The sequence below is a fragment of the Dryas octopetala genome, chromosome 3, assembly GCF_963921425.1.
Source record: "Dryas octopetala chromosome 3, drDryOcto1.1, whole genome shotgun sequence".
In the NCBI taxonomy this organism is placed as follows: Eukaryota; Viridiplantae; Streptophyta; class Magnoliopsida; order Rosales; family Rosaceae; genus Dryas; species Dryas octopetala.
Genome location: NC_141368.1, coordinates 13,762,587 through 13,788,697, shown reverse-complemented (window position 1 = coordinate 13,788,697; position 26,111 = coordinate 13,762,587). Strand labels below are relative to the sequence as shown.

Sequence of the window (26,111 nt, the reverse complement as noted above, 5' to 3'; positions counted from 1 at the left end):
TTTGATTGGGGTTCATTTAAAGGTAAATAAAGGGTTGGTTTGACATTGTTTTTAAAACTGTTAAAAACAATTTTAAATTAGTAAGTGTTTTTTGTGGTATTTGACAAAAATAAATTAAAATGTTTTTTAAGTTATAAAAACGTTTTTAAAGAATTTTTTGAGAATTTTTATAAAAATTTGTATGTATTTCTAAACAAAAGCGCTTCTAACAAAAATGTCAATGAGTAAAAGGGCTTTTTAGAAATAGTGCTAAACGGGTCTGTTGATGCTCAAAAATGGTAAAGCAGTCAACGTCGAGTCGAACCACGTGGACCCGTTGACCCACCACTGAGTGGATGACACGTCGAAGTGGGGTACGAACGGGTAGCTGGGTCCGACTGGTGAGTAATGAGAGAGACTGATATCCAAAGTACCCTGCACAGGTACACAAAAGTGAGCGGGAAGGGCACCGGTGTGGTGCCGGCCAAAGCTCCTCCGACGCTCAAGTCAGTGTTCAGAGAGATCTGAGAGCAGAGTGAGTGAATAGTATAATATTGATTGAATTGTCCTTTTGTGACAAGAAGGTACCTCTTTTATAGTACCTTTAGAAGAGTGTCAACCAATCCGGTGACGACAGGTGTCCCTTGTAGTGACTTGCACTGTAGGAGCGCCACGTGTCACCGGTCTCGAGGATCAGAGTGAGTTGATACGGGTCGGGGGCCCAGGAGGCTTGAGCTTGAGAGGCCGGAGCCTAAAAGGCCGGGGCCCAGGGGGCCGGAGCCTATGAGGCCGGAGCCTAGGAGGTCGTGGCCTAAGAGGCCGGAGCCTAGTAGGTCAGGGGCTAGGAGCCCAGGAAGGGCTTAGTCTTTTGGGCCTAGGCCCAAACAGCACGATGTTAAGTCTTGTGTAACTTGTCGTTATGCCCAGACGATTAATCATACGAACAGGGTCCAAAGAATCGTTTATAGGGTCTATTCCATATTGTAATTCGACAATCAAAAATCAATTAACCGTTTAATTAATTAGTCACCATTTAAAGTGTTTGTCGACATTATTTTCATCAATTTATTTGATAAAAATTTGATATTCAAATGATTTTCAATTTATTTAATTTTTTTGCAAAGATATATTTGAATAGTGACAGAAAAAAGACAATTTTGATTGTTAAAATACAGTATATATATAATAGGTCCTACGAAAAATCTTTTAAATAAAATTATTGAAAAATTCCTTAATAGAAGAGACATGTGGCCTTCAACAAGGACAAAATAAAAACATTAGTATAAAAATTTGATGGAACAAAGACAATTTTATCCATGCATGATGGAGACTGCAGGGTTCAGGAATGACAAAATATACGAGGAGTGGGTAGCACTTGAATAGACGAAATTCCTCCTGTTTCGTCAAACTTCAATCTTTAAACCGATGTTTCATTACTCTTTACTAAGCACACAAATCAAAATTTAAACAATTGATTAGAAAGTTTTAAAATTTAGGAACCAAAAATAAAGAACAAGTCAAAATTCAGTAATTTATTTAACCCTATAAATAATGTTATGGAGATCACAATTTAGTATTATATTGTGTGTCACTCATCTAATATATGTGAGATCCACCAATACAAATAAGTCTCTAAGTCTATTAAAAATGTGGTACACATATAATATCAAAATGTGATCTCCCAACTCTATGATGGACTTCAATGCTAAGTCTTCAATGAGAGAGGATGCCCCATAGCGGCATGCTTGATGAAAGAATTGGTCATAATTAGATGGTCTTAATTCTGTTGAGCTAGCAAAATGAAGCCTATTGGAGGATTGCAACAGGCAACGTGTCCTCAGCATGAACCTCAACCGTCAAACATATACCTTAAGCCTATACAATCAGCCTGCACGAAATTAATAACAGAAGGGGGAGGGAAATCAAACTAATGGAAACCAAGACTCAAGCCATGACCCAGGATAGGTTGGATAAACTACAAAAAAAAAAATCATTCAAATTTCATCCATCATGATGATTGGACATCATAGATTGACGAAGCATCTATCATCTGTGCAAGAGATGAAATATATACGACAAGATTTGTCATATAAACAGCAACAGCCTACTGCCTACAGGTGTATTTGGCGATCACATGAAAAAGAATATGTACAAATATTTATTCAGCAATGAAGATACCTAACCATAAGCTGCACAGTGCTGCAAGATTAAGCAAAGCAAAAACAGATACCAAAGTATGAATCAAGTATCAGGCACGGTTGCTAAGGCCATGAAAGAAGCGGTGTCTCCTCCTCTTCGAATGCCTATGAGAACCCTTCAACACTACGTAAGGAACAAAATGCACCTGGACATACATACATGGGCACACATTTTTCCTTGTAATTAAATTAGAGTCTGACTTGCACATACATATAAATGGACAACGTTAAGGTCCCAATTAAATAGTTGGTAGGAGATACTAGAGTCTAGACATGGTAATATGATATCCCAAAAACTTGAAAATAGAAAAATGAAACTTGACAAGGCAGTAGAGGAAATTAACCTGAGAATTGTTGCATATGCCAAAATCCTGAAGTGCAGCATTGTCATCAAATAGCTTCTCGTTATGGTATGAGAGGCAAAAATTCCCCCACACGTGCTTCCTATCACACCAAAATCAATATGAATAGCCATCCATCTCTATTCTCTTCCTATCACACAATGCAGAGTATGTAGTAAGTAGTAGTAGGTACCATGAAATGTGGCGGTGACCCATCTTGGATTGCTCCATCTCGTTGATTTTCTTCTTAATTGCAAGCTTAAGATCCTTGACCGTGGCAGAATTCATCAGTGCCACATCTTCGATCAGCATCAATTTCAATTTCAAACAAAATGAATGAAGCAGTTAGTTTTCAGGAAAAAAAGAGTAATCAGAAATTGAAAAACTTTAGATTGCTAAGCTGAGTAGGTAGGTACCGAAAGAGGTGGCGTCAAGCTTGAGAACAGAGATGCGCATGGCACTGCCCAATTCGAGGCTGATGAGAGTATTGACATCTGATAAGGTCAGTTTTTTGGGAACAGCAGCCGGTATAGGATCGTCTACAAGGGCAGCCAGTGTGGACTGCAGCCTTGACAAGCTGCTATAAATATTATAAATATATTTATAGTATAAATCCATAAAAAATATTCCCTATTATCGAGTCATTGCCTGTGTGCTTGTTTGTGTTTGAACTTACAGTGAAATGAGTTAAATGCACAAATGTATCTTGTTGAATATTGTTGACATGCACAACTACAAGGATGAAGGATGTGATATATTATTAATCTAGCAGTTGAGCTATTAGCTAATAGCCTATAACTATGCAGACAAGACAAGGTCTTATTGATGAACCTGAAAGGGAGGTATGCCAATCCTCCTCACTCCCATGTTGTCTTCCTTACTCATACAGCAAACAAATTGTGAAGTTTTTTTTCTTCTTAAAATATCAAAATCACTTACTAAAATTATACAACAAAAGTAAAAGTAAAATCTGCTATCCCCAATCCCCTCTCCTCCCTGTTTAAGTTGTTGACATATGTCCCTCCACTAGACACAAATTAAACATTGTTAACTTTTTTTTTTCTTCGAGAAAAAAACACCGTTAATTTATTAGAAAAATAGAAAAAAAAAAAAAGGGGTAAAAAGACCACTTCTACTAACTTTTACGCTTCGTCATCTTCAGTATATCAAACTCTCTCTCCCTCTCTCTCTCTCTCTCTCACAGTTTCTTTCTCCAACCTCACAGCAACAGAACAATAATCAACAACCACCCGTAAAATCACTTTGCCATTTCTTATTTAAAAAGCTTTACAAAAAAGAAAAATAAAAAGAGAGTTTATTAGAGGTGTCTCTCATATGGCTCATGCCTTCATGAAGAGAGTGCAGTCTAGGGATTTTGCCTTGACAGCTGATCTGCCAAAACACTCTCTGTCGGTCGGGCATGTAATTGGATTTCTCTCTCCCTCTCTCTTTTTCATCTGTCTGTTACTGTTAGTTATTTTATCGGGATCCTACTTTTTTTTTTTCTGAGTTTTAACGATTGTAAGTTGTCAAATAGGTTTGGAATTTCTGAATGCAAACATAACGTTGAAGGTGTTGTTTTCTAAAGTATTTATTTTGTTTGCTTACTAATACGAATGCAGAGTTCTTTGAAATGAATTTAACTTTATCAAGCCTGTCCTTTCTATGTCTCTAGGTTTGAGCAAGAGTTTAGAGACTACGAGGTGAACTGGTTCAAAATTGAGGCGAGTTCAGGTGTTTGGGTGAACTGCTATTGAATGTTCACTATGATAATTCCTTTAAATTTATTTCCTACTAGATTATTATCAAATTTAGTGCAAATTCAAGAGTTTTTTTTTTGTTGGACGGAAAATTCCATTGATTTTGTGTTAATATGTTGAACAAATTGGATTATGATAAGCCTAGATCTTTTTGTTTGTTATTTAGTTAAACTGCATGTAAAGTTGCAAGTAAATTTATATTGAAAGAATGTTCTCTGCCAATTTGGACTATGATTAGCCTATATGGATATAGTAATTATACGCAGTATTTCCTCTATTGTGATTTCTGGTTGTGCTATATCTGTTATTTGTGTGGTACATGCAGTATTCACTCAATAGCAACAAATCAAGAGGCAGCAGAGCAGTAGACACACCAATACACTAACAGGCAGCAGAGCAGTAGGCACACCCATACACTAACAGGCAGCAAAGCAAAAACACCACACCAAAGCAACAGTAAGCAAAAAAAACTTACAGCAGCAAGCCAGTTTATGCCATAGCACAAAACAGCCCCCACCTTAAGTAAGCAATCAATCTCACAGCTGCAAAGAAAATCAAGCAGTAAGCAGCAATCAACCCATACAATTTGTTCAATTTCCATACAAGTAACAAAGAATAGTAGCTCCATATACTAACAAATAGAGAGAGGACTAAGGAAGGTGTGTTCCAGTGTGTTATGATCAGTAGTACTGAGCCAAGCTTAAACTTCTAGTTTGCAGGTGTGCAAGTCAGTAAGAAAAAGTTTGCATGGCAAGTTATATATATATATATATATCACATATTACATTAGAAATCGACCCTTAAGATTCAGATAAGAAACCAAAAGCGAAAAAGCATAGTTTTGAGAAAAATCAAAACAAAAGCAAAGCTAAAATTCCATCCACTTCATTAAACCACAAAGAAAACAAAAAGCTGAATACAAACCCCTAGAGCGTTTGTAGAGTCTTTATTCTATAAAATTATACTACCCATATATTACCCAATTACCCATTCAACTTTAATCAATCAAAAACACCATAAAAATCACAATAAATCTAAAGATGAGTTTGAATTGAGACATGCAGTACCAATTGTGGAGATTGGAGACGATGGAAGGCGTCGACACGTCGTGGCCACGATGACGTGGTGGTGCGGTGCGGCGGGCGTCGGCTGAAACTGGAAGAGGAGAGTGAGGAGAATAAACTCAGGGGAGCGAGAACTGGAAGTGCACTGAAGCGTTTTACAGTAGAGTATTTTTTTTTTTTTGTTCAAAAAAAATTAATTTTTTTAAAATAAAAAACATGCGGGTCAGTTCGGTCACCGTCGGGTTTGGGCCCAGGGAACCCGTTCAATACCGGAACAGTGCCGGTTCGGTTCGGTATCAAACCGATTCTGGCTTTGGTGTGTCACAACCGAACCAGACCACCAATTTTCCATCGATTTCGGTCGGTGGGTCGATTGAACCGGCCTTATGCCCAGCCCTTTATCCATGCATGATGGAAGACTGCAGGGTTCAGAAATGACAAAATATATGAGGAGTGTGTAGCACTTGAATCTTCAAACCGATGTTTTATTACTCTTTTAAGCAGTAGTAAGCACACGAATCAAAATTTAAACATTTAATTAGAAAGTTTTAAAGTTTAGGAACCAAAAATAAAGAAAAAGTCAAATTCAGTAATTTATTTAACTTTATAAATAATGTCAAGAAGATCACAATTTAGTATTATATTGTGTAACACTTTTTTAATATATGTGAGATCTATCCATATAAATAAGTCTCTAACTCTATTAAAATTAGAGATAATTAGATTTAGGTCTTTTAAAAAAATAGTTTTTAGATAAAGACCGGGAGTGTTTTAAAATTTATAAGAAAATTATTTTAATTTATAATAATTTATAAAAAAATTATTTTAATTTATAATAAAGTCATTTTAATTTATAAGAAAATCCTTTTAATTCATAATAAAGTCATTTCCCGATTTGAAAGGTATTTCTCCCAATTTGAAGGGTTTTTTTGCCTCCTAGGGTATAGAGTGAGCTTTATAGAGGGTATATGTTAGCTTTATAGCGGAACCCAAAATCTTGGAGTTAAAACTTAACATAAAACCGTCAAAAAAGAAAACTAAAAATACTTAATTAAAAACCCTAAATCACTACCAATTTTAGTCTAAGAAAAACTCATAAAATAGACTTAACTCTAATTCTCTCTTAATTTTGGTACACATATAGTATCAAAATGTGATCTCGGACTTTAATGCTAATAGGAGATGCATTGATGATAATCCGATGGTCTTAATTTTTGTGGAGATAGCAAAATGAAGCCTATTGGAGGATTGCAACAGGCAACGTGTCCTCAGCATGAACCTCAACTGTCAAACATACCTTAAGCCAGTGGTGACTGGTGAGTGGTGGCCCTCCATTTAGTAGGAAGTAGAAACTACATAGCCCAAGCACCCCCCTTTGGCCTTTGTTATGGTGTGGGTATGGGAATGACTACGCTTTTATCACCTTTGAAGCCATTGGCCTACTCCACCTCAGCGTTCTCTCAAGACCCATCTTCATCATCACCATCATCATACCGACCTGCTGTTGTTCTTCCAGTTAAGCTCACCATCTCTCCCCTTTTCAGTTTTCCCCATCTAGGTTTCACTTATTATATAAAACTGCATTATGTACACACTTGGGGCCTTTGGCATTTTGCACATAGCTTAGCTTCTGCTGTGTGTGTTTGTTTTTTTTATTTCAGGGATTGGGGAACAATTCAGGTGACTACCAGAAGTTGGAGCATACTTTGAGAGAGTATGGAGTGGCCACAGTAGTTGCTAAGGTGTCAAGAATTGATTGGCTGAGGAATGCTGCCGGTTTGGTAGACCCCAACTACTGGAGGGGAACTCTCAGTCCTCGCCCTGTACTCGATTGGTATGTCCACTAATACAAGTTTGCTTCTTTATGAGTAAAGTTTGAGGTTTAAATGACATTATATAACATGGATTGAATTTTGAGAAATTTAGAAACTTGCCATTATTTGTTTGCATTTTAGAGTTTCTTTAGAGTTTTAGAAAAATAACCAGGTGCTCGAGCTCCCCTTGAAATGTACTCGAATTCCGAGTAATGCTCGAATGGCATTTGAGCACTACTCGAGGGTTAGATTTCTAAGACAATAAAAAAAGGAGTAAAGGCCTTTAAATGACACAAATTTTGGCTAGTTTTTCAAATTTCTCTTGAATTTTAGATAATGATCACATGGCTATGCATAATGCGTTGGCTGTTGGCAGGTATTTGAAGAGGGTGGATGAGGCGGTACAAGAGGCAAAGGAGCTGGCACAAGGTTGATCAGCTATATTGCTCTGTAACTTCTTGACATTCATAATCCTTAAATTTAAGAAAAATAGGTGAAAACTACTAATAGAATTAACACTATTCAAACATGTGTGCTAGGTGTGCTAGTGTCTCTATGAGAATTGCATTGCTTGATTTTAGAAATTTCATGCACAGCTTTGAAGACAACTACCTTTAGTAATTTGTATTTTGTAGGCTTAGGCTTGTCCCAACCAGCAATAGTTTAGCAGCTTTTGTAATACATGATCTCACTTTAGCAGCTTAGGCTGTACTTGAAAGGGAAATTGCTTTCAACATTTTCTAAGTCAGAAGGCATTCAGTGCTATGCCATAAAGCAACCACTAAGCTAATCTAAAAGACCTTTTATAATGTTCATTGATCCAATTGGCCACATAAGTACACAATCCAATTTTCTTATTTGATGAGGTTTTACCATATTATAGAGCTCGTTAGGTAATCACAGTTAAGTACATCTTTCAAAAAGCAACTACCCCTTTTGAAGGAACCAAAAGGGTTCATCTTGTAGGTTATATAAGAGGTTTTATTTACAGATACTGCGACCATTAGTTTCTTTTCCTTCTTGGTGAGAAAGGAACTCTGATTAAGTAGAGCAATTAATCTACAGATATATCCGGCCTGTGCGCTCATTGTAGGTTTAATGTTAATTCTTGATTGTGTGTGTGTGTGTGTGTGAAAGAGAGAGAGAGAGAGAGAGAGAGAGAGAGAGAGAGAGAGAGAGAGAGGTGGGAGAGTCAAAATATAAAGGGGTTAGATAATGTGCCCCAAAAAAGCCATCAGAAAAATCATTGTCTTCCCTTCACATGTGATTCTTCCTTGAGGTGATGTCAAAGTGCACATTAGATTTGACCCTTTTTGTTCATTTGATCTCTCCTTCATTGACATCCTCTCTGTCATTGTACACTTGAATTCTCCATCAAAGACCACATTATAATTATTTGCTTCATTTCTTACAGTTCTAAAACCCTTGAAATATTTTATTTTAGGCGGAACTTTATCCCTCATTGGACACTCAGCAGGAGGATGGCTTGCGCGTGTCTACATGGAAGAATTTGGGCTGTCCAATGTTGCCTTGTTATTGACTCTTGGAACCCCCCACCAGTAGGTTATCAAACATTTTCATAATAATATTTTGCTGATGTCTCTTGGATCCCTCTCTTAAATATGCAAATAAACTTTTACTGCATCTTCTGAGAGCTGTTAGGTGAAACATGTTCTAGTATCTTTTGTTATTCCATCTGCAAAAGTTTAATTCAAATTTCATCATGAGGATAACTGTCACCTTTATTTTGTCCAGGCCACCTCCAAAAGGTGTGTCCGGGGTAATTGATCAAACGAGGGGTCTCCTGTATTATGTTGAAAAAAATTGCTCAAAAGCTGTGTACACTCCTGAACTGAAATATGTATGTATCGCAGGGAGGTAAAACTCAAAATTAGATCCTGATTTTTGTTCTTAATTCTAGATTTGCTTCTGTTGTTATTATTTGAATGGACTTACTTTATATAACCATAGTTTTCTTTTTCTTTTTGATAAATTAATAGGCTTGAAATTCTTGTAGTATTCTGAGGTCAATGCTATTGCTAAGGTGCATCAAAGAAGGTTTCTTGCTACTATATTAGAAGGATGTAGTAGCAGTAAATATCTTGAACAGGACACCATTTCAATGGATGACATTATCAACGTATTTTTTTCTAATCATAAGAAGCAACCATCAGAGAACTTGACATTGGTAGACTCCACGGATACTGCAAAGCACCATAATTTAACAATATAAGTGTACTTATTTATGCCAGTGTTGTTGATTTGACCCTGGATTCAATAGTTGCTTCAATGCGAAATTCTGGAATCTAAAGGGGTTGTATATGTAAACTGCAGGTACATCCAAGGTGCTCGTTTATTTGGCAACTCAAATGAAAGTATTGATTCTGCACTTCCAATAGAGAGTGTAGAACCCTCATCAGAGGTTGCTGTCATAAATGGTGTGAGCACTTCAACATCAACCACAACCACCTTACGTGCGCGCTTTGTCGGGCAAGGGTACAAGCAGGTAAAACCCAATTTTCCTAGCAATTCAAACAGTTACTTCCAATTATACCATTTGAGAGTTTAATTTTGTGTTGATATTTTTTATGATAATTATGTTTCATGGTGTTATGTCCTTGTCATATCTTGTAAGCTGGGCCTCATGGTTGCAGACTGAATGCTGATAATGAGACTAGGATTTTCCTTTTTCAGGTTTGTGGGCAGGCAGATGTTTGGGGTGATGGAGTCGTACCAGAAGTATCAGCCCATCTTCCAGGTGCACTCAATATTAGCTTAGATGGTGTTTACCACTCACCAGTTGGTTCAGATGATGTGTTGAGCCCATGGTATGGCTCTCCTGCTGTTGTAGAGCAATGGATTGATCACCTCCTTAACTAATGATTTCCGAGGTACTGTAACGAAAAGTCAGTAATTTATTCATGTGATGATAATTTGTCAGCATCCCATACATAAGAATTTTTTGATCTCTTGTCAAGTTATAAACTAATAAGGAATTTGATAGCACTTTGTTTAGAAGCATAACAAAGCTCTACTGAAGTTGAGCAAACAAACTTGAAATGCAGGCATGCATTTACTTTAGCCTGGTGAATGAGTTTGAATGAACCTCTTTTGTAAGAGTTATCTGCAAGGAACTTGGTTCCTCAGATAGCTTAATCCTGTTTATTTTTGCTTTGGCTCTGATCGTCCTGTTAAGTGTTTGCATTCTTAAACAAGTTTTAACAGTCAGCAAGTAGCAATCTACCTTTTCTTTCTTCAATAAAAAAACTGTGTAAATATACTCTCATAGGAGACCTAACAATCAAGTTCAAAGAGATTCAAGCAAGAACTGAACTTCATTGACCAACAAGAAAAAAAATGATGCTTAACCTGAAACCTAAAACGAGGTCATCAGCACAGAAAACAAGCTCGAAAGATTGATCACGCAATTTATCAGCTGACCAAATTTTTCCAAAGGCTTACTTGGTAACAATTGTCAATTGGTTTATCAACCGACCATACAAAGAGGCTTATAGGGTCACCACTCTCCGTCCTACAGAACACTATGCAACAAGTTATCAGTCGACCGGATTTAATACCAGTTTTGGTAGTCACAATTGTTCCCTTTACATGTTTACAGTGCCTAGCATATACAATAAAGAGGCACATACCATGTTTTGATATCTACACTTGAATTACAAATCACAAAGCTTATTTTGTAATTTCTATTAATAATTATCAAAGTAATTCAAATCTTCTCATTTATATTTTCCATTAACTTTTTTCATCAATAAAAGTTATAAATAAAAAAAATAAAAAATACCCAAGCCCAAAGGAGGCTCAAATTCCATGCACAAAAATACAAAATGACAACCAAATCTCAACAATAGGGCTAGCACCTGGCCTCCTCCATTCTCTCTATTAGGCCCGAACCAAATTTTTTTAAGCACAACGGGTCATTGAGCCCAACTCGTTTTACATCTCCACAACCATCATATCTCAATAAAGTTTCACACATGATCTACCTCCTCTCCAAACCAAAAGGTAACCCCTCAAATGCATCACAGCTCCTGATTGATACCTTTCAAGGGAGAACTAAGACAAATGATATGATTTCATCATAGCTAAAAGCAACAGTGAGACTGATAATGAGAGAAAATCTACATAAAATCAAAACATTTTCATCCTACGTACTTTTTACATATCCTGGCTGTCCAGCTAAAATTTGAATTACCAAACCCCTGCCTAAAGAGTTCAGTCTCAAACAAAAGTTTTGTGAACATTACAATATCCAAAAGGACTTGCTCGTTTAAGGGGTAAGCAAAATGCATCAAGTTAATCACTGAATCAACAATCACTCGGCCTTTACAAAATGACGTGAAAGCAACTTCCCAATTTCCAAAAATCCGACTTTTTCCTTCCCCTCAAATATTTCCTTGAGCTTATCATCACAATGGATCTCCTTCTTGTTTGCAGGATTCTGCAGGAAGAAAAACAGATATATGTGATTAATACCACTCGAATCAATTATCACGTGTCAATTACTATAGGTAGAAGTTAGAAGTTAGCAGGGCATGCACAAACTTCATATTAGAAACAAACACTAGATAAAGGCATCAAGATCCAAATTCCTGTACAAAACTAAACTACCGCAGAATAAGCAGTAATAAGAACATTGTATGCATACAAAACAAAGTTTCATCAATTTGAGGGTGAAATAAGAAAATCATCATTCCTTTGGGGATCAGAATGCGGCATAGCATATAACTTTCTTTGTCTGCCAGCAGAAATACTAATGTCAACAAAAGAAGACCTTCCATGTAATCTCTTAGCTGTAAAAGCTACTCATAACAATCCATCAACATTTTATTAGAGCCTAGCTTCTTTAACAACTTAAAATTATAAATATGATCCATGATCAAAACATATGTTATATAACTTATATTATAGCACCCCTATAACTTTTTGGGCAATTATCTAATGTCAAACTGCAGAGACCTCCAAAAGTATTAAAGTAACCATAAATCTAAATATTAACAATGAAGCAAAAGGCACCCAGGGGAGTGTGATGCCAGGCTGATGAGAAACTGCAAACAGTAAAGGCAACACAGCAGGGCAACATAGACTTGCCTCATAGAACAAATATCCATTCAAGGAAAAGCTAAGACCTAAATAATTGAATGCTTCAGTATTTGATTATATCTTCTTTATGGTGGACAAGCATTGAGGAGAAGACAGGGAAGGTAAAAATAGTGAAGCAACCAAGGCCAGGGTCTTATCAGCATGCAAACTGAACGCTAAAATACCAAGAGTCCATTTGGCACAGGTTTTGGAGCAGCCATTAGAGCATTAATTTTAGGAACAGGAAGCACTTTGTGTAATTTTTGTTTAGCTACACTTCTAAAAGAAATCTTTCATGCTTTCCAAAAGAACAAAGCAGAGCTTCTAGGAGAAGCACAAAATTTGTGCTTCCCCCTAGAAGCCTTCTCTGTGAAAGGTCTTCTTGTCACAGTTGTGCCAAACTTCAAAATCAAAATATCTATTAAACCAAGTAACCCTAGAATTGGAATAGGGAAGTGGCACCCATCCAATCATCAACAAAAGGTTACACATGACACACCATTACCAAGTAACCCAAGAATTGGTAAGTCAAGGCTTTGCTGATATGTAACTTGCTAGATATTAGTGTTTAGTAAAAACATGAAAAGTAGTTCAATCTAATTAGGATCATTTCAAGGAAGTATATGAACAGAATCAAAATGGTTTAAATATTTGAATCAATGAATTGTCTAGATTGCATAGAAAAGTTCAAAATCAAGAGCCCATATACTGTCAACATTTACTTAAAATTACGTAAAATTCAAAGCCTGAACTTATCACCATACACATAAGCTATGTATCAGGTGGCAAAAATATAAGCCAACACAAGTATAAAATATATACAACTCCACATGATGCAGAGGCAATTCATAGATTGGGATGAGTACTTGACATGACCCTTAGAACAGTCTATAATCAAGCACACTGAACTAATTTTAAATTTTAAATGCAACCAATGAATAATGCCATAAGGCCATAAAATAATAGTATGTAAAGAAATACAGAGCAGTAACTCAGTAAAGAAAGAGCAGCTTGGGTAGACCTACAAAGTTTTATCCAAGCAGAAGCAAACTGTTTAAAAGATTTCGAAAATAATAAAATGACAAGAAACAAGACAAAAGAACTTAATCATATACAAATCTTCAAAACCCGACTGACAAGGTGTTAAACCTCTGCATTGAGCAAGCTCCCATCAGCTCAGATACAACTAATATATTTGAATCTTAGAAAACAATAAACTTAAGGATGACCAAACAGAAGTGTCTAAATATCCCATTGTTTGCAAAAGGCAACAGCTAGTTCCATTTTTTTTCTTTTGGGGTTTGGGGTTTATGGGTGAGTTAGCTTTTTTTTTTTTTTTTTTTTTTTCTTTTTCCATTTTTTTCCAAATATATTCTAGTTTGGCAAGGCAAACCTAAAGCAGAAACCACATATAGCAGAAAATAGAACATTTTATTCGAACCCATTTAAGAATAACCAAAAAAATCAGTAGCAAAAGACAAAAAGAAAAAAAAGATACACAAGGGTTTAAGTTTAACAATACATACAAGCATAAAATGGACCAAAAAATAGAGAGAACAGGTTTAGGGTTTAAGGACCTGGAGGTTGTGGAGCTTGATGTGGGCCCAGATCTGCTTGACGGCATGAGCACGAGAGGACTCGGGGACGCCAAGGAAGCTGCCGAGAGCTGGAGAGATTGGGGTCGGCTTCAGAATACCGGCGAGCTTACTTGGGTTCCTCTTGGGCTTGGGCGATGAGTCACCTTCTGCTGCCTTGGGCTTAGCCTTGGCTTTCGACTTTGGTGTAGTCTTATCAGTGAGCTTCGAAGCAGAAATGGAAGCTCCAGCAGAGGGAATGGAGGACTTGGTTGGTGCCAAGAGAGCTCTGCAGCCTCTGAAAACCCTAATAGCACTGGAAGATGACATTGTTGTACGACACTGTGGTCACTGTCTACTCTCTGCTCTTTGTTCTCTACTGTCTCTTCTTTTCTCTGTGCCCTAATATTCAGGAGGGGTTTTATTATGCTTCAAACCTCCCTCTCCTCCTATTACCATTATTTATTTATTTTATTTTAATTTTTTTGTGAAAATCTAACCATCAGCATTGGGCCTGTGGTTATAGGGCCCAATAGTGCTCTGGCCCAACCCCAACTCATGGTCGAATGGGCTTGGTCCAGTTTGTTAATTATGCATGTTGGGCTTGGGCCTTACCATAACCAATTCAAGGCCTAACTAGCAAAAACTGTATAAGAGACTACCCTTAAAGGCCCGTTTGGTTCAAGTATTAAAAAGAAAGAAATAAGAAAATAATTTTATTCTCATGTTTGATAAGTGCAAGCATAGGAAATGGTTTCCTAGCCTATGAGAATCTAATTATCCAAATGGAGGAAATGAATCATTCCTCTCAACTTGGGTTTTGTTTTCTCTCACATTGGGAAAGCATTTATTACACTTTTTCTAGACAATTATAGCCCTTTTAATATTTGATAATACCAATTTTATCTAAAACAAACACTTCACATTATATATATATACTAGATGAGGGTATAATTGAAAAACTAAACAATTTTTATTTTCTATTTCTGCACAAACCAAACATGGGAACTAAAATAAAAAGGTAATTCCTTGTTTACTTTCAAGAATTACCAAACACGGGAATGAGAATCTTACATTTCCTTCCCCCAAGAAAATGCATAGGAATTGATTTCATAAAAAATCAATTTCGTGAACCAAACGGACCCTAAAAGTATGAAGTCCAAAGCCCAACGGAAAAGCCCATGTTGGTTGGTGTGTTTTTGTGTATTGTGTACCCTTTGGTGATTTGTGAATAAAGAGTACTCCTCCTTAGGTTCGAAGAAGGGGGAGTCGAGCCCAAAACTTCTCGAAGGCATTGTTGCGGTTTTGTTGTACCAGTGCACAATAATAATAAGGATATCCCTTTAATTTGCATGTTTGTAAGAATAAAAAGAGTCCAAGAGTAAGTATATGGTGTAGGGGAATCTTGATAAATTGATGGAGGAGCATTACATTGGATGTGTTGGGGTCATTTGGCTTGGATTTGAGGCATGAACATGAGGTTTGTAGACTAAAATTGGAGGGTTTTGCACTAGAAAATTCCCTATTTGGATGAACTAACGAGTACTCCAAAATGGGTGAATCTTGAGCTATTTTGACATAGCTTCCCCTTTCATTCTTTAATCTCCCCCATTTATGTCCTTTAAATAAAGCCTTTTTAAAGGAAAAGTATGGACAAAGAGTTTGATTAAGGCATTAAATGTCATTTTGAAATTATTTCCAAACAATTCTCTCTTTGATAAGGTTTAAAACTCTACTAAAAGATGTTACTCCAAAATTGCTTAAGTGGGTGATGTTGGATAATGTGATGGATGACATTAACGTTCGGGTAGCGTAACACTCTTTATAAACTACTACGTCATTTGAAGTTTCCTTTGGATGCGCTATAGTTTTGTTTTTGATTCAATAAATAAGCTCTTAAACGCCTGAGAGATCTTGACCTATTAGTAGACTTAGTAGTGTAACGCTTTCTATAAACTACTAGGTCATTTAGAGATTCTTTTGGGAGCCCCATAGTTTTTACTTTGAATAAATAAATAAGCTCTTAGACGCCTGAGAGCCAATTGGAGGTCACTAGGGTTTTGTTCTGTAGTGGTGTTTGCTTGATTTTGTGGGTTTTGGGTTTGGTCCTCTAATGGAGCTTGTTTGAGTTTTTCTATGGAATTAGGCTTGGCTTTTCATAAGGCTCTAGATGGCTTTAAAGAGCTCTAGAGTAGATGGGCTTGCCTTATTCTAAAGTAGATATGGGCTTCAAATTTTTTTCCTAACTTTGCTTTTCCCCAACTATGTAGTAGTGTACCGCATGTATGCACATCACTTTTTTTTTTTTTTTAATCAAAATATGCACACCACATAAATGTACTAAAAAGTAGACTTGTCGACGGATTGTGTTTTTGTGGGTTCGGGTTGAACATAACATGACCTGTTAGATTAACAGGTGAGCACAACACAACTCGTTTCACCCACTTAAAAAAACCATTTTTTTAACAAAAAACTTTAAGTAAATACATTTTATTACATAAATATATAGTTTAAAGTATTACACACAATTAATATCTAAAAAATGTGCAAACTAAATGATCAATATCATAAGAAAAATAAAATAAAATATATTCATTTCTTAATGGGTTACTAATGGGTTCCATAGGTTGATACTAAAACCACACCAATTTCAGCACGAGTCCACCAATTCCAGCACAACATAATAAGTCTAAATTCGAACACTAAATTTTTCGTGTTGTGTTAACAAATCGACATAATAAGTTTAAACTCGAACATTAAATTTTTCGTATCGTGTTAACAAGTCGAGTTGGATATTGTCAGCTCTACTAAAAAAAATCACAATATTGTAAAGCTTATGTAAAAAAACTATGATTGAAAAAAAAAATTATAAAAATGCCATATAAATTGAAAAAAAAAAAAACAAATTGAGCTAAATAACATTGTCCAAAGAAAATATACCTAAAAAAGGAAATTTAAGACAACATTTTTTCTACAAAAAGACAAAGAAAAATAAGAGAGAGGAGAGAGAGATAGGGGACTAGGGGTCCAGGGGAAAACGCTTTTTTTATTTTTCTTTCTTTTTTCTTTTTGTTTGGTCAGATGGGAAAACGCTTGAAAAGGAAGTGGTAGTGAGGTTAACATATTTGGGGGGAATTGGGGTTCTCTCAGGGTCTTCACCTGGTCTCAGTTGGCAGTGGATTTCAAGAAGCACCCACCCTGTAAAATTCAATACCCTATTATCAGTAGAAGCATCAAGCAGTGGGTTTGTGCTATTTTGACTTGATTAGGGATGAAAGTGAAGGGAGGAGGAGGGAGGAGGAAGAGTTGGGAGGATACACCAGCAATGCCGGTTGTTGATGATGTTGTTGTTCAATACGCCAGCAACAACCCCAATGCCCCTTTTGCTCTTCTTCAACCGCAAGCTCCTGCAGCCACTCAACCCCAACCCCAAGACCAAGCTCAAGAGCAAGAGCAAGACCAAACCCAAGTCCACAACCATCAAGAACCCCAAGCTCTCGAAGAAGGTGACCATGGTGATGGCGAGGGTGATGGTGAGGGTGAGGTTGATGTTGACGGTGATGATGATGGTGAGGGTGAAGCTGAGGCTGATGGCGTTGATGATGAGAACGCAGAGCGTACTAAGCTTGCTGAGGGCTTCTACGAAATCGAAGCCGTTCGCCGGAAAAGGGTTCGCAAGGTATTACTCTCCCTCCTCCCAAAATTTTTGAGCTAATTTGTTTCTTTTCGCACTTAGCTTGAGAGAAACAAAGTGGGTTTTTTTAGTTTTGCTGTTTCATTTGATATTTGATAAGAAAATGGTTGGTGTTTTGTGCTTGTTTACTTATATTATCTGATTACTGAGTGTTTTCGCTGCTGTGGTGTTTTCATGGGTATATGTTGCAAAACCAACAACAGGGTCAGCTTCAGTACCTCATTAAATGGTGCGTGAACCTCCCTTTTATCCTTTCTGTTGTTATTTCTTACCTTACTTAATGCACACACTGCTTCATTATATCAAATCAAATCATTTAAGTCTTGTTGATTTAAAAGACAGAGAAAAGATAGAGCAATTGAAGGAGGAGGGGAGGAGATTAAATAAGATATGAAATCCCAAATTGACATAAACAAAATCTAATGAAGTGTATCCATATAATCTGCATGATTTCATGATTGTTTCTGTGTATATATTGCTATTGGCTTATATAGGCGCGGTTGGCCAGAGACAGCCAATACATGGGAACCCTTGGAGAATCTCCAGTCAATCTCTGATGTTATTGATGCATTTGAAGAAAGGTACTAGTTTGTTTATTTTTTCTACCTCCCTAATTAATCGTTTGGTTTTTCAGAAAATTAGACCAAAAGGACTGTAGTTGCAATTTGCAGTGTTTGGGTTTACAAAGATATCTAGCTGTTTATCAGCAAAAAATATTAAACTTTTAATTTCTGTATTTACGCGTATGTATAAGTTTGTTTTTTAATTTTTGTTAAAGCTTGCGTACCGGAAAGCATCGGAGGCGCAAGCGCAAGAGTGGGATTCTCCATACTCAACCCAAGAAGAGGCAGCAGCGTTCTACCTTTCCTATCTACAATGTGACTGATGTGGAAATCAGCATCGCCAATAGATCTTTGTCCCCTTCTGCTCTTGACTGCTCAAGCCTTGATGATGTTCATCCCCTTCAACAGTCTATGGGTTTAGCTCATGACGGAGAGAATAATGGGCACGTAAACAATATTGAAACAGCTAAGAAAGTTGATACTGACAATTGGTGTGCAAATGTTTCCCAACAAATTGGTGAAAGGAGAGAGGAAAATGAGTATGATCCAAAGCTTAGTGAGCTCAAAGCAATAATATCTACTAACATTGTCAATTCGGATAAACTTTCTGTACATTTCCAAGAAGGCAAGGCTTCAGAAGTTAATGGCCCTACAGATGGTCTTTCCAAGGTTGATTGTGCAGAACCAGTACAGAGCACTCGCAGTACTGGAGCTAAGAGGAGGAAGTCTGGTTCTGTGAAGAGGTTTAAGCAAGAGACACACTTGTCTGAACTGGGTGCTACACAGAATGCAACAAGCAGAGTCAGCGTTAGATATGGTGGTAGAGTTAATCAATCAGGGGATGAAAATCTTGATTATGCTGGGGAAAATTCAAGTCGCAGGAATAAGATTGATGAATCCAAAAATGCATTGCGTATCACGAAGATTATCAAGCCAATAGGCTATTCAGCTTCTGTATCAAACAACGTACAGGATGTGTCAGTGTCTTTTATGGCCATGAGGTTTGTCTTGAACTTGACTGGCCTATGCTTAACAATGCTACATTTCAGTTACTCTTAGCATTTGAATGAACTATTTCTTTTCCTCATATATGATTCTATCTAAATATACCATGCTTACAGCTAATAAAGGTTCTTGTATAGTCATACAGTTTTGTTGTTATCTACAAATCTGTTATTCTTCTCCTGTGTTTGGATGGCTTATTTAGATCATTGCCCTTGAAGATTAGTTGCTCAAATATCTTATCTAGGGCAATGTATCTTATATAGTGCAATGCTGTCCATAAAATATTACTGAAGCTAAGATACATCTTATTTATTAATTTAAAAAAATTTGGTATCAGAGTTCTTTCATCATTCATACCATCAGTTTCTAGTGAGAGCTATGAATTTGGAATTGGTTCCATATGTTGTTGGTGTAATACACTTAATGCTTTTTAGATATTCTTTTTGTTGCATGAGGAAATTCTCTTGTGAACATGCATTTCTTCACATAATAAGAATTGAGCAATGGTTCATGATGCCTCCCATGCAAACTACAGGTTACTGTGGTGCCAACTCATATTTGGAAATAGACATGATTCTAGCCATGTACCAATGCAATTGCAAAATATAGTCCCAAGTGATAGTTAAATACTGACTCGGAATTGGAATTAAAGTAGGTAAGGCTAACTTCAAACTGTAGATATATAACATGCTTAGTCCCATAAACAAAGGGTGGCAAGGGGTGAGATCATATCTAAGTTTTTGGTATAAATCAAGAGACAGTCTAGTGGTTTTCTTTGATGTAAGGCATAGCCTAGTTGCACATTGAAAATAATAAATCCTTCACCTTCAGAGTGAAAACTAAAACATGTTCTTTATCAAATTTGGAGTTACATCATATTATGTACATTTGTCTTCTACTACAATTTTAAAAAAATTTCTTAGAAATTTTTTTTGAAAACTTTTACTCTACAATGGGAAACTACCATAACTGAACTACCACAGATAAAACAATTACATGAATCGACACGAGATAATACCTACGAACCGCTTGTGTAGCCCATGTCCGTACAATTTGAATTAAACAAAAAACTCTACATTAAAAAATTTGAATAAAATAAACTAAAAGTTTCTCAATGTAAAAACATAATGCACTATGAGCCTATGCTGAAATTTAAAACCTTAGTTCTTGAGATATTTTGATCCTAAGCTTGCTTTTTCATATAAACTTCTTGTTTTTTGTAATTTAAGATTTGTCTTAAAAGTTTCCCCCTCCCCCCCCCCCCCTTACTGATTCCTGCATGTGATATATATATATAAAATATTGTTGATAATTCAATATATAAAATTTACAATTCTCGCTTTGATCCTAACAAACTTCACAAAGTCTGTCTAAATTATGCGGATATAGTGTCAGGTTTTGTGTAATGCCTAAAGTTATGGGTATGGGTAAGTCTATAAGCTATAATGTTTCCATAGAAGATCTTATTATTGTATGGGAGACTTAGAGTACAGTTCATTTTATAAGTCTTTCTTAGACTAAGACCGGTAGTGATTTAGGGTTTTTAATCAAGTTCTTGTATTTTTCTTCTTTGATGGCTTTATCCCAAAATTCCGGAGTTAAAACCTAATATGCAACTTCTACAAAGCCCACTCTACACCTTAGGAGGGGAAATACCCTTCAAATCGGGGGAGAACTTTATTATGAATTAAAAGAATTTTCTTATAAATTAAAAGGACTTTATTATGAATTAATTAATTTTTTTAATTTTATAAATTAAAGGACTTTATTATGAATTAAAAGGATTTTCTTATAAATTTTAAAACACTCACAGTCTCTATCTAAAAACTGTTTTTCTAAAGGACCCAAGCCTAATTATCTCTTATTGTATTTACACAATAGCATATAATATATATTTGTAGAAGTGTGTTGGATTTATCATAAATCGATATTGGTTATGATAATCAATTTTGCAAACATTCCTATTTTATACATCAGTCATAAAGTATGTTGTCAACCCTTCCTATGTTTTTTCTTGCAAACAATATTCTTTTATATGGTAGAAATAGTCTTATTCAAACATTTAGGGTGCTGATTATAGGATATCAGATATGCTATCGTGTTTATAGATTTCATTGAAAAAAGTTGAATACACGTATCAAGTTATTGTATGTGTCAACAAATATTCAAAAAGTATGAGCATCTGATCTGAATATGGCTCTCTTGTAGAAGCACTCATAAATTATACTTCATAACTTTTCCTTATGTGTGACTTCTGTGCCATGCGTGATTTATTTGTTTATGTTAGGATTTTTTTCATATTTAATACCTGAACTTTGACCATTGTCTTAATGTGGTACCTAAACTTTTATTTGTCCCAATTGAATACCTAAACTTTTATTTTGTGTCTAATAGGTACCAAAATGAATTTCTGTTCAAATTATCATCAAAAGTTAGGGGTAATATAGTCACTTCAAAAAATTTATATTTTAATTTTAATTTTTAATTTTTTTTGTTTCTTGTGTGTTTTTTTTAAATAATTTTAAACATATAAAGAAAATAATTAAAATATACTTTGACTATATTGCCCCTAATTTTTATTGACAATTTTAACAAAAATTCATTTTGGTACCTATTAGACACAAAATAAAAGTTTAGGTACTCAATTGGGACAAATAAAAGTTTAGGTACCACATTAAGACAAGGGTCAAAGTTTAGGTACTAAATATGAAATAAACCCTTAATGTTATGTTTTATTTGATGGTGGCCACAGGTCACACCTATAAATGTTTTTGTTGCTTGTAAAATCAAATATTATGTGACGTCCATGTTTGGTTGGAACAATCTATTTGTTTTTCTGTGTGTGCATGCATTTAATCAGTTCTGGTATGTCTTGCATGTTTTAGTTGGTAATCACTGTGTGTGTCCATCAGAATAGGACATTCTTGGTGGATCTTCAGCAGTTAACTTCTGATTTTGTCAATAAGACTAATCCCTCGACTGCTGTCACCCCTTTTGTAGCTGAAGTGAGAAAGTTGTGTAGTTTGCTTGTCCTAAAAGTTATGGAGTAGATTGCGTAGGAGCAGTAACAACTAACAATTGGCATCAGTGTTGCTGCACATGCTTTTACCCTGATGGCCACTGGGCAGTTTATAAAGCCATTGCCTAGTCATATTTAGGCAATCTGCAATTTTTCACATTTCTTGAGGTGTTGGTTAATCTTTAGACTAAGATAATTTTGGATTTTAGGACAATTTGTTGGAAGCATATGGTTTGCTTAAATTGCATGCTTAAGGTTCATATTCAAGTGAAAATGACTTATTTTCCTCGTCTCCTTGTGATTACTTTTGCAAAGTACTGTATTTGAGTATATTTGTGATTCTTATGTTTAGATTGTGATAGTAAGCTGAAATGATGTTGGTTGACATGCATGACATCTCAATGCAGTAACTGCTAAAGAGTACAAGTCTGTGGGTTAAGGTGATCTTTTTATGGTCTTCATTAGAGAAATTGGCTGGCTTGAAATTAAATTATGCGGGAGCTGATTATTTTTGGATATTCAATGTTTGAAGTTTGAACTACCATAGCATTTAATGTCATCCATATTTAACATTACCACAGTACTTCCCTAGCAAATTGCAATTTGGGGTTTCTGATCCAAATGCGTTACATTATCATTCCAATGCATTAATTTTGGTGATCTAAGAATTCCAATTTATTTTATTATTTTCCATTTTTAGATAGTAAAATTTATGAAATCTTGAGTTGAAAAGAGGCGACAGAACAAAGGTTCCACTTGGACTGCCTTTTCAAATTCCAAATTCTAGTTATGGTTTCTATGTGTCAATGTGTCATAATATAGCCTAGCCTGAGTGACTACCTTGTCTCATGTCTTTGTTCCCATTTTGCATAAAGCAGGGATCTGCACTTCTATAAGGTAAATGTAGCTTTTTCTAGGCAACGATGTTAATTTTTGGCATGTTGCATATAAGTGAACATGCCTGTTGGCTTTTTCTTTTCACTTTTATCTTCAAAATTGTGCCCATTTCAGATATTTTGTGATGAACACAGTCACTGAATCTGGAAGTTGCAACCATTTCAGCTGTTCAATTGTTTACAGATTCAGATATTAGCATGGACCACATGGTTCTCTTCACATGCTTTACAGTTTACAATATTTTTATATGTGCTTTCCTTGTTATAGGTCTGATGGCGCTGAAGTGGTAGTGGATAACAAGTTTCTCAAGGTTAATAATCCACTTTTGGTAAGTGATTACTGAGCAATACATTCTTTCTTGACAACATTGCAGTGACTTTAGTAGCCAGCAAATATTGACTCATCTTTGTTACCATTATTTGTACTTCTTCTAATCTCTCCATTCTTTGCAGTTGATCAGTTTTTATGAGCAACATCTCCGGTACAGTCCCACAATGTAATTCAAGGTGTAAATGGAGAGCACAACCTCATTAGATAGATCTGCATCAACCTTTTTATCAGCTGTACACAGTTGTTGGAATGTTGTAGTTGCAGGAGAGAGTGCAGGTTAACAAACGTAGTTTTGTGATCTTTGTCATATACCAGTAGCTGATCAATTTGTATCTTGTTTTTTGTTCTCTCCTCTATTGACCACAAAATTTACTGAATCTTCTGGGTAGATAATGTTGAGATAACCAAAAAGCAAACTCTTTTTGTCTACATATTTATTGTATCTGGATCTTTAACATGGAAATGAACCACATATCTCTTTAGTAACCTCTCTCTCTCTCTCTCTCTCTCTCTCTCTCTCTCTCTCTCTCTCTCTCTCTCTCTCTCTCTCTCTCTCTCTCTCTCTATACATATATACGGAATGGTTGCCTTTTTGCTGTTAAATTATGTGAGTGCAATGAAATATTTATCCATTTGTAGCATCTGATTACATTATTATTGGTCCTAAAAAATTTAGTGGGAGTACTATTCAAATGCACTCCCACATTGTGTGAAACTGTGAATAAATGGGTGGAGCGCCAATAGATGGTCCCAAATATTTATCACTGATTCTCCTCCAAAATAACTCAATTTTTGGTAAGGTGGTGGTGCATTTTTCATTATCCTTCTTTTGCTTACAGGTGCTTCTATTTTTGTTTGAGTGGGGGGAAGTGTTTTGGGGGTTGATGTTTCATTCATGAGTTCATATTACTCTTGAATTTCTCGTTAGTGTTGTCATCGTCTATATCAAGAAGAAAGCGCCCTTTCTTGAAGGCATCGAAAAACATGTCCGTTCAGTATTATTTAACTCAACCAAACTTGACTAAGTAATCCCCGGCCAAAAAAAAAAACTTGGACTAAGTAATTGAAAACAAAAAAGGTACAGAAACTGTTTCTTATACTATTTTACTCATGCAGAAAAGCTTGTTGTGGTTGGCTGCCTAGGCCTAACTACATACTGTTTTAAACAACAGGAATAAAAAAGACTAGAGACTCATGTAGAGAAGTTGGCATCGCTCAACAAACCATCAGATAATGATTTGGTTTTAGAAGTTATCTCCATCAGCACTAACAAACAACCCTCTTCCTCTCCTATATCACTCACTCACTCCTCTGCTTTTGCTTTGAGTCTCTCAAACAAGTTTGTGCTTTCTGCACCCACCAGTAGAAACTAAGAGAGCCACTGAGCAAAGTCTCCAATGGGGAGCAGAGGGCCATCACCACTGGTACCTTCTCTAATGGTAGGGGCCTTGGGACTGATCATCTGCAGGCCTACCTTACTATCCCTTTTGGAAATCTCAGTGTCTTTGTTCCAAGTAGGGGCAGAAACAGAGGGCAGAGCCACCTTTGCTTTTGTGATGCTTCTTGTTTTCTTGCTTTTACTAGTTGTTCACTTTGTAGCTTTATTTTTTCCCACAAGTGTTGGCATGTCGTCATCTCCCACTATAATTCATCAAACAGGTAGCTCTGACTCTGGTGCTGATGGGTTTGGATTTGGGTTGGGATCATTGATTTTACTTGTACTCTTCCTTGTTCTATATCATCTGGTGTGAGCTCTTCTTAAATATAATCAGCAACAGCTGCTTATATGATAAGTCCATGGCATATGCCTTTTGTAATTAGCACATCCATACATGCTACTCCTTTTTCATTTTTCCTTTTTCTTTTCCTCTATGATTATATTTGCTATTTTGATAATGTCTAAAACACAACTTTTGACCCCTTGTATTCTCCCTTTCCAAAAAAATCAAATTGCTGTAGGACGAGTGTAATGCGCCCACCCTTCACATGGTGGGGTGTGGGATACATAAAAATTTGTTGATTCGATACCATTTCCATTAGAGTCGGGTGCAATGCGTTGGTCCAAAATGAGTTCTCCCCTCTTTGTCAGATGGAGTCATTATATATGCATAGTATTTTCTTCTTTTAAAAAAATTAGGGCAAATTACACAAAAATACCTCAACTAACCACCCTATATCACTTGAGTACCCCAATTACAAAAAGTTGCTCGTAGGTACCTCAATTACTGATTTTGCACATCTAGGTACCTCCGTCAACTTTTCCGTCAGGCCTGCCGTTATTTGTCCACGTGGCACACTAGAAACATGCCACGTGGATAACAAAAAAATAATAATAAAAAAAATTTTAAAAAATGAACTAATTATTTTAAAAAAATTAAAAAATTAAAAACTCAAAAAAATAAAAAATAAAAACAATAGAAATGGAGCAGCACCCCTCCCTCCACCCTCCGCCTCCCACCCCTCCCCCGAGACCCACCCAACCCCAACCACCCACCCCTCCGACCCCAGCCACCTTGCCGGCGACCCCAGCCACCACGCCGGCGACCCACCAGACGACCCACCCGACCCCTCTCATCTCTCTCTAACTCTCTCTCTCTCTCCCCGAAACCCCAGCCCCGAGCCCTCCTCCTTCCTCCTCCCCCGCGTCGGCCACCCAACTCAATGACCCACCCACCTCCCTCCCTTCTCCGGCCACGAGCTCCTCTCTGTTCTGAGAAAGCAAGTTCAGTCATACTAACCACGCCCAGCAACCCAAAATAAAATGGAAAAACCC

At 36.4% G+C, this 26,111-nt stretch overlaps 4 protein-coding genes across 12 annotated transcripts; 2 read left to right on the top strand and 2 right to left on the bottom strand.

The window, feature by feature from the left end:
* Nucleotides 1-1,526: 1,526 nt before the first annotated feature.
* Nucleotides 1,527-5,495, bottom strand: LOC147291139 (U11/U12 small nuclear ribonucleoprotein 25 kDa protein-like). 8 transcript variants are annotated; one of them, XR_015121267.1, is made up of 7 exons: nt 5,346-5,495; nt 4,754-4,820; nt 2,935-3,098; nt 2,712-2,817; nt 2,522-2,621; nt 2,158-2,323; nt 1,527-1,867 (listed from the first exon to the last, which is right to left on the bottom strand). XR_015121267.1 is itself a non-coding variant. In XM_086237347.1 (7 exons), the coding sequence occupies exons 4-7, from the start codon at nt 2,972-2,974 to the stop codon at nt 2,228-2,230; spliced, it is 342 nt and encodes a 113-aa protein (XP_086093473.1). In that variant the 5' UTR covers nt 2,975-3,098; nt 3,195-3,250; nt 4,754-4,820; nt 5,346-5,495; the 3' UTR covers nt 1,527-2,227. The 8 variants fall into 8 exon arrangements, 7 of the variants coding, with proteins under 7 accessions (XP_086093473.1, XP_086093474.1, XP_086093471.1 ...); XM_086237347.1 differs by adding an exon at nt 3,195-3,250 and having other exon boundaries at nt 1,527-2,323; XM_086237348.1 differs by adding an exon at nt 3,195-3,250 and having other exon boundaries at nt 1,527-2,323; nt 2,935-3,095.
* A 1,196-nt stretch (nt 5,496-6,691) lies between these two features.
* On the top strand, nt 6,692-10,330 carry LOC147291138 (alpha/beta-Hydrolases superfamily protein). Of its 2 annotated transcripts, none has more exons than XM_086237024.1 (7): nt 6,692-6,857; nt 7,004-7,176; nt 7,533-7,585; nt 8,601-8,715; nt 8,912-9,017; nt 9,174-9,344; nt 9,491-9,659. In XM_086237024.1, exons 1-7 carry the CDS (start codon nt 6,741-6,743, stop codon nt 9,527-9,529), a joined length of 774 nt encoding a protein of 257 aa, XP_086093150.1. In that variant the 5' UTR covers nt 6,692-6,740; the 3' UTR covers nt 9,530-9,659. The 2 variants fall into 2 exon arrangements, with proteins under 2 accessions (XP_086093150.1, XP_086093148.1); XM_086237022.1 differs by lacking the exon at nt 9,174-9,344 and adding an exon at nt 9,851-10,330 and having other exon boundaries at nt 6,697-6,857; nt 8,912-9,034; nt 9,491-9,662.
* A 954-nt stretch (nt 10,331-11,284) lies between these two features.
* On the bottom strand, nt 11,285-14,249 carry LOC147291137 (upstream activation factor subunit UAF30-like). The gene is made up of 2 exons (XM_086237865.1): nt 13,834-14,249; nt 11,285-11,615 (listed from the first exon to the last, which is right to left on the bottom strand). Exons 1-2 carry the CDS (start codon nt 14,158-14,160, stop codon nt 11,490-11,492), a joined length of 453 nt encoding a protein of 150 aa, XP_086093991.1. The 5' UTR covers nt 14,161-14,249; the 3' UTR covers nt 11,285-11,489.
* A 2,664-nt stretch (nt 14,250-16,913) lies between these two features.
* LOC147291136 (chromo domain protein LHP1) lies at nt 16,914-23,826 on the top strand. Its single transcript, XM_086237021.1, has 6 exons — nt 16,914-17,509; nt 17,728-17,753; nt 18,019-18,105; nt 18,303-19,088; nt 23,276-23,336; nt 23,461-23,826. Exons 1-6 carry the CDS (start codon nt 17,102-17,104, stop codon nt 23,506-23,508), a joined length of 1,416 nt encoding a protein of 471 aa, XP_086093147.1. The 5' UTR covers nt 16,914-17,101; the 3' UTR covers nt 23,509-23,826.
* The last annotated feature ends 2,285 nt before the right edge of the window (nt 23,827-26,111 follow it).

Bases quoted from the DNA above. Each gene is read 5' to 3' on its own strand.
- LOC147291138 (XM_086237022.1), top strand. From the start codon at position 6,741: ATGGGAATGACTACGCTTTTATCACCTTTGAAGCCATTGGCCTACTCC. The intron at 7,177-7,532 runs GTATGTCCACTA...GGCTGTTGGCAG, and splicing joins CCTCGCCCTGTACTCGATTG to GTATTTGAAGAGGGTGGATG. The intron at 9,035-9,490 runs GTAAAACTCAAA...TGTAAACTGCAG, and splicing joins TATGTATGTATCGCAGGGAG to GTACATCCAAGGTGCTCGTT.
- LOC147291136 (XM_086237021.1), top strand. From the start codon at position 17,102: ATGAAAGTGAAGGGAGGAGGAGGGAGGAGGAAGAGTTGGGAGGATACA. The intron at 18,106-18,302 runs GTACTAGTTTGT...TTTTTGTTAAAG, and splicing joins ATTGATGCATTTGAAGAAAG to CTTGCGTACCGGAAAGCATC. The intron at 23,337-23,460 runs GTAAGTGATTAC...CATTCTTTGCAG, and splicing joins AGGTTAATAATCCACTTTTG to TTGATCAGTTTTTATGAGCA.
- LOC147291139 (XM_086237347.1), bottom strand. From the start codon at position 2,974: ATGCGCATCTCTGTTCTCAAGCTTGACGCCACCTCTTTCG. The intron at 2,818-2,934 runs GTACCTACCTAC...TGCTGATCGAAG, and splicing joins GCTTGACGCCACCTCTTTCG to ATGTGGCACTGATGAATTCT. The intron at 2,622-2,711 runs GTACCTACTACT...TTGGTGTGATAG, and splicing joins GGTCACCGCCACATTTCATG to GAAGCACGTGTGGGGGAATT.
- LOC147291137 (XM_086237865.1), bottom strand. From the start codon at position 14,160: ATGTCATCTTCCAGTGCTATTAGGGTTTTCAGAGGCTGCAGAGCTCTC. The intron at 11,616-13,833 runs GTCCTTAAACCC...TTCTTCCTGCAG, and splicing joins TCAAGCTCCACAACCTCCAG to AATCCTGCAAACAAGAAGGA.